This window comes from Myotis davidii, unplaced genomic scaffold, assembly GCF_000327345.1.
Source record: "Myotis davidii unplaced genomic scaffold, ASM32734v1 scaffold21, whole genome shotgun sequence".
NCBI lineage: Eukaryota > Metazoa > Chordata > Mammalia > Chiroptera > Vespertilionidae > Myotis > Myotis davidii.
In genome coordinates, this window is record NW_006292573.1 from 105,237 (window position 1) to 112,798 (window position 7,562).

The following is a 7,562-nucleotide window of genomic DNA, read 5'->3' on the forward strand; positions in this document are numbered from 1 at the left end:
TCAGATTTAAGTGATTTAAAATAATGGAAGAAGCCAGACTAAGCTTTGAACAAAGAATATTTATCCTAAAGTGTCACTATACTTTTTTTATGGGGATACATAAAAGATAAAGTTAAGTATTCATCTCTGTAAATTCTATTAAATTTTAAAAATAAGCTATATGTAAATTAACTGACTTTATAATCGTTCCAAGTGTGTTATACATTTTTGGGGACACCCTGTATTTTGAGGTTTCAGTATACAGTACAAAACCCGGCAACAGTTGATGAATTGAGGGTACACAAACATTGAACAAAATGATTCTTGATGTTTTGATACCATTGCTTCAAGTTATCAGCAGTGCCTGAACCAGAACGGTCATCAGTTTGAAAACAGGCATTGACAGGAAAAAAAAAGTATTCATCTCTGTAGATTCTTTTAAATTTTAAAAATAAGCTGTATGTAAATTAACTGGCTTTATAATCATTCCAAGTGTGTTACACATTTTTTGGGACACCCTGTATTTTGAGGTTTCAGTATACAGTTTAGTTCTTTCCGGATGAACTTATTGTTAGGAGATCTTAACTGCCAAGTCACACTTAAAGCATTATGCCATTTTCTGCATAAAATTTGCCTTGTTTTTCATTCTTTGATCTTTTAGCTTAGTGAAGCAGTTTTTAAAATCTAAATAAAGACTTTGGGTAAAAAGCATGAACTGAAAAACTGTGTTTTAAAATATGAGATTTGCTGACTAGAGAATTGTTGGTTTTCTTTTTTGCTTTCTCCATTTGTTTTTCACTTCTAAGCATTTTTCCTTTCTTTCCCACCCAGTTAATACACTGTTAAATGTGAAATTAAGCGAAACAGAAAATGGCAAACTCGTCTCTATATTGGAGCTACCTGGCAACATCCTCATCATTCCTCAAGCCACCCTTGGGGGGAAAGTGAAAGGAAGAAGCATGCAGTATCACTCTAACTCGGGGAAAGAAGAAGGGTTAGAACTCTATTCCCAATTTGTGAGTCTCTGTGAAAAAGAACTGGCCGCGAACAGCAAGTGTGCTGAAGCTGGGGTTGTGGTGGAACATGGCACTTACGGGAACAAGCAGGTGTTGAAGTTGGATACCAATGGACCATACACACACCTGATTGAGTTTTGAGAAGTGAAACGTTTCTACAGTTGTTTTGTGGTATGAAGTGATCCAAACTATAATTAGCTTTCCCTTGCCCCTCTTCTTCTTGAATATGATCATCTGAAGCATTTTTAGACAAGAAAATCCTGGGTCCCACCCATAACTCTGCAACCTGCTGATTGAATGAACTTGCCAATCACTTGTACTCGGATCTCAGTCACCTTCCATTCTGCTGTCCCCTACACTGCGACTTGAAATTTTGAGAAATGCTTTCTCTTCACTTTATGGTCATTGTGGAAATGTTCTTAGCTCTATGTGTTTTGTAAATGAAGAGTTTTGTGCAATCAAGAAAAATATATTTCTTATACCCTCAAATTTATGTGGTATGTAATAAAAATAACCATTAAAATTAGTTAAAATCCAGCACAAACCTATTATGATCTTGTCAGTTTTGTTTTACTATTCAGTTTTCTATATTTTGAATGAAAAAATATGCAATTTACTATTCTTTTTAATACCTATGAAAATGTAATATAGAAATGTTACTGTGTATTATAATATTACTTTCCAAGGATATCAAAGTGTTTTTTAAATTATTTTGAGAATCTTTATTTGATATAGGAACAAGGTATGGGGAATTAAAAGTTGTTTTTATTTACTATATCAATGGGTTACTATTCTCTTTCTCAGTTTTTTCCAAGGCAATGTATGTCCTTTTTTCTCTCTGTCATTTTTAAAAGTATATGCTTCATGAGAGTATTGTTAATTTATAATTTTTAAGGAAGTTCCTTTCTTATTGAATTAGAAAGCTATAAAAGGAAGACAAAGGGAATTTTGGGGAAACAAGTTCACTTGTTCATTTCTGTATTATCTACTTAATGATTTGAAGCCCGTATAATTTTTTTCTATTAGTGAATGTCTCTGTTCTCCCTCCTCCACCTCTACCCCAGCAAAATTTATTTGTTGAAGTTACCCAATATGATGGTATTAGGAGACGGAGCCCTTTGGGAGTAATTAGGGGTCATGAGGTCATGAGAGTGGCGCCTTCATGATGGGATTAGCACCCTCATGAGAAGAAACACCAGGGAGCTAGCTCCCTGTCTCCCCACCACCTGAGGATGCAGTGAGAAGAGGACCATTTATAAGCTAGGAAGAACGCTTACCAGAAACTGACCATGCTGCCACCTTGGCCTCAAACTTCTAACCTTCAGAACTACGAGAAAATAAATTTCTGTTTAAGTCACCTAGTCTGTAGTATTTTGATATGACAGTCCAAGCTAAAACAGATAGCTAAAGGCAAGCGAGGAAGATATATAAGAACCTGAAAGAATAAATGAGTCAATAAAAGGTAATACTCTGTTTTTGCAAACTCCTATGATATGATTTAAAAAGATATTTTCAATAGTAAAAAGTAAAAACCAAATAATTCTAGTCATCAAAAAGATGACGAAATTAACTTGAATAAACTTAAGTACTAGCTGCTGAAAATTCTTTCTCTGGCCAGTAAGGAGGTATATATGTCTTTCAAAAAGATTATGTGTTTTCTATTTTAAATCATTTTGATTTTGTGTGTAGGTAAAATGCTGACTCACATCCCTAGGCTGCTATTTTATAGTTCAGGCAATTCTTCTTTAAAAGAAAAAATTTGCTTGAGAATAGCAATTTCAACCACATGAAAGGTTATTAAGTGGAAAGTGATGACCAACTTTGTTTTATTTCCAAGGAGACTAGAACAAGAGGCAAATGGCAAGAGAATTCGTGGATATGAAAATAATTACACCTTGGTTTTCTGTAGCTCTTCTGGCCCAAGGTGCTCAAAGAACCTTCAATAAATATCTCATTTTATCTCCCCAGTATATAATGGGGATAGTGCTGTGGAAATGAAGACAATGCTTAAATAATTTTCTCAAGATCACACAATAGGGAGGAACAATTTCCATCTTCCTGATTTTTCTTGTAGTAAGAATTATTGAAATTGATCTTGATAAAAGTTTAGCATCTCTCAGCATTGATCATTTGATAAAGAATAGCCAATAAATTGGTTTATTTACTAAATTGGGTGGCAGAGTTATGAAATAAGACAAGGATGGAATATAGACAATAAATTGTAATAACTGTGTATGGTGTCAGGCATGTACTAAACTTATTGTGAACAATTTATAAGGTATATAAATGTCCAATTACCACAATAGTGTGCACCTGAAACTAATATAATATTGTATGTCAACTATAATTTTAGAAGGATTTCAAGATGGTTCCAAGCTACACTCACCCACTCCGGGCCCCAAACCAGATTTACAACTAAATTACAGAGCAATCAATCTGAATAACTAACTGAAGCCTAGCTGAACTGAAATATCCTATCCAAGGACTTACAGAAGCCACATAGAGACTGGTAAGTAGGGCAGAGATTCGGAAAGGGTTAGCCCCCAAACCCAAGTGTGGCAACTGAGAGGCCAGAAGGATATCGGCTATAAAATGCCCTGTTCCCCTAAGCATGGGGTCTCAACCCCATAAAGGGACCCCCAATTTAGAGCAACAAAGATAGGAAGAGGAACCCAAAAAGCATCGGTTGGTGAAAGTCAGTGGGGATTCAGTCGCCTGGGAGACCCAGACACCACCTTCCCAGGGACGAGCACTCTGTTGTTACAGCATCATCCTGTGGAGTGGACCAGCATGCTCAGTTCCGCAGAGCCTGGTACTGGCATAAGAACAGGCATATAGTTCAATGGAAGAAAGTATAGAGCCCAGAAATAAACCCATGACTTTATGGTCAATGAATATTTTGACAAAGGACGCAAGAGCATACAATGGAGTAAAGACAGTCTCTTCAATACATTGAGTTGAGAAAATTGGACAGATACATCCAAAAAAAAAATGAATTAGACCACCAACTTACACCTATACAAGAATAAACTCAAAATGGATAAAACGCAAATATAAGTTATGAAACCACAAAAATCCTAGAAGAAAACATAGTAAAATTTCAGACATCTTGTAGCAATATTTTTGCCAATACCTGGTTTATCTCCTCAGGCAAGGGACACAAGGGGAAAATAAACAAATGGGACTATATCAAATTAAAAGACTTTTGCACAACAAAGGAAACTATCAACACAATGAAAAGGGAACCCACTGAATGGGAAAACATATTTGCCAACAATACACCTGACAAGGTGTTAATCTCCAAAATATGTAAAGAATTTATACAACTCAACAACAGGCAGACAATCCAATTCAAAAAGGGGCAGCCCTAGCTGGTTTAGCTCAGTGTATAGAGTGTCAGCCTTCGGACTCAAGGGTCCCAGGTTCGATTCTGGTCAAGGGCACAAGCCCAGGTTGCAGGCTCGGTCCCCAGTAGGGGTCGTGCAGGAGGCAGCCGATCAATGATTCCCTTTCGTCATTGATGTTTCTATCTCTTCCTCTCCTTTCCTCTCTGAAATCAAATCAATAAAAACATGTTTTGCCCTAACCGGTTTGGCTCAGGGGATAGAGTGTCAGCCTGTGGACTGAAGGGTCCCAGGTTCAATTCCAGTCAAGGGCACATGCCTAGGTTGTGGGCATGGAATACTATGCAGCCTTAAGAGGGCCACCATACCTTTTGCAACAGCATTGATGGACCTGGAGATGATCATGCTAAGTGAAATAAGCCAGTCAGAGAAAGACAAAGATGATCTCACTTACATGTGGAATCTAATGAACAAAATAAACTGACCAACAAAATAGGTCAAAAGACATGGAAGCACAGAACAGACTGACAGCTGTCAGAGGGGAGATGGGTAGGGGTACTGGATGAAAGAAGGTGAAGGGTAAAACCAAAAATATATATATAACTCATAGACACAGACAACAGTGTAGTGGTAGCCAGAGAGAAAGGGGGCTGGGAGCGTGGTGGAGGTGGGCAAAGGGTGGGGAAATGGGGACTGAAAGAGACTTTGCTTGGGGCAATGGGCGCACGATGCAGTGTGCAGATGATGTTTTATTGAGTTGTACACTTGAAACCTGTATGGTTTTATGAACCAATGTTATCCCAAAAACTTCAATGAATTTGTTTAAAACTGCAAAAAATAAAATAAAGGAACTTTATCTAAAAAAAAACACAACTATGATTTTAAAATAAAGATGGTAGGGTTGCACCTAATTTAGATGCCTTCTGCCTCTGGTTTTCTAAGATTCTAGAAATTTTCAATTAGAATATAATTTCTTTCTAATTGCTATGTTATCTATCCATTTAGAGACTTAATGGATTTAATTATAGGAAATACTGTGTATAAGACAGACTACCAATGAGTGTGGTTTTAATATCTTGACTATACTAGCACTCATACAAAGTAAAATCACACATACTTTTACCATTCATTCAGTAGTTCAAGTCTAAAGAAAGCTTGCCATCCATAAAGAATGCCTGTATTGTGATGACTCATTGACTCCATAATGAAAAAATGAAATTTTTCAAATATAAGGATAAAATACTGTAGAATCCTGTGCCACTTGCTTTGGAGAATAAGAACTCATGTTGGTATTATAAAAGAATGATGACATGCCAAATTTTTACTATGATTAACATTGTAGAGGAACTGATATAATTAAAATTGGGGGTGGGGGAGAATCCACATGCCCGGCTGGTGTGCTTCAGTGGTTAAGCGTTGACCTATGAAATCCTGGTCAGGGCACATGTCTGGGTTGCAGGCTCCATCCTGAGTAGGGTGCGTGCAGGAGGCAGCCAATCAATGATTCTCTCTCATCGTTGATGTTTCTATCTCTCTCTCTTTCTCTCTGAAATCAAGAAAAATATTTTTTAAAGCCCACATGATAAAATAATAGATCTCTGAGTCCTTACCTATTAATTTACTGAAATAAGTCTAGTTTCTGAAAACTAGAAAACTAATATTTTCATTCTGAAGTCACACTGTGATGACTTTAAATGTCCATTTAGATAATCCCCTAATTATTCTTCCTCCTATTTCTCCTTTCTCTAATCCTTTCTTGCAGACAATCTTCAAGGTAATATTCCTAGAACATTCCTTTCCCTATGATATTCTACTGTTCAGAAACTTATAAATCTTTTTTTTTTTAATCTACAGGGCAAAGTCTAAACTTCTGAGGTTGGCATAAAGGCTCTTCACACTCCAGGAGTGAATGAAATCCTGCAGAGAAAACTGTAGAAGACCAAAGTCAGAATTTTGAGAAAACATAAGGAAAAGGCAACATAATCAGAGGCCAAAGGACACTATAGTAGTCCCCCTCGGCCCTTGCAGCCCCGGCTTCGTCCAGAGGTTGTCTGGGCAGTCGTTCTGCCGTTTGGTCTAATTAGCATATTAGCTCTTTATTATATAGGATAGTCACTTTATGTTATCTTAAGGTTCACTTTATAGTATCTTTCTAGTACAGTATAACTTTTATGTAATAGCTCTGTACCTTAAAAAGTTATATAAAAAACAAGTCATTCATAAAACACAGAAGGGAAAAACCACTTTATCGAAGAAAACCTGAATTGAGTCCTTTGTAAAACAAACCTTATGAACCAAATAAAAATGTCTTTTTGTTATTTGTAAATATTAATTTCTATGCAACAAGCTCTATTAGAATCCTCTATATTTAATACAAAATAAAGCAGTTCTGTGGGCTGCATCAAAAATAGCCAACTTCATGATAAATATGACCCTACTTCCTTTTATTGGGCTTTTCCACTGAATGAATTATTTGCACTGGGTTAGCCAGCATTTTTTTTTCTTAAGCTTAATAAAACTTGACCTCTTGCATCAGCTTTTTATCTGAATGTGAAAAGAGCAATTTCTGTTGAAAACGCACCACACCCTATGTAACAGTATCTGAGAACCATTAGCTAATACTGTCATAAACAGTTGAGGTTGGGGACGTAATTGCAGACTTTTTTTAATCTGAAATTGTAGGGAGATTTTTAGTGAGTGTCTGACCATACTAGCAAAAATGCCATCCTTGGATCCAACTTTGAGATACTCTTCACTTAGTTTTGTACTAACATAGGTAAACTAAGACACACTTTGTGCTCTAGGCACTTCTTTTAAGAATATTTGTATTGATTTTTAGAGAGAGGAAGGGAGAAATAGAAACATTGATGAGAGAGAAACATCCTCGATCAGCTGCCTCCTACAAGAGCTCACAATCTGGGCATATGCCCTGACCAGGAATCAAACTGGTTCCTGGGTTGATGCTCAACCACTAAATCACATCGGCCAGGCAAGGCACTTTTAACTTACTGTGCAGTCCCATGAGAAGATGTAATCATCTTCAGAGTTTAGTTTGCTCAGTGCCTGGGTTATCTTCTCCCCTGATTGCATTCAGGTAGTTCTCATGGCTTTGATTTATTTTCACTATATGCATCCTTATCTTTCGTAAACCAGATGTTGAAAATGTCCTGACATTTGCTTATTACTGCATCAAGATAGTTGCCCTCCACGTAAAGACTGCATT

At 36.7% G+C, this 7,562-nt stretch overlaps 1 protein-coding gene across 1 annotated transcript in view; it reads left to right on the plus strand.

Moving 5' to 3' along the window:
• The window catches only part of DTD2 (D-tyrosyl-tRNA deacylase 2 (putative)), a gene marked incomplete at its 5' end in the record, with an annotated part of 17,661 nt that extends 15,238 nt beyond the window's left edge, over nucleotides 1-2,423 (plus strand). Inside the window, one exon of the mRNA XM_006766022.2 lies at nucleotides 811-2,423. Within this exon, the coding sequence (XP_006766085.1) occupies nucleotides 811-1,136 (326 nt within the window). The remainder of the gene's footprint in view (nucleotides 1-810) is intronic.
• Nucleotides 2,424-7,562: the final 5,139 nt, after the last annotated feature.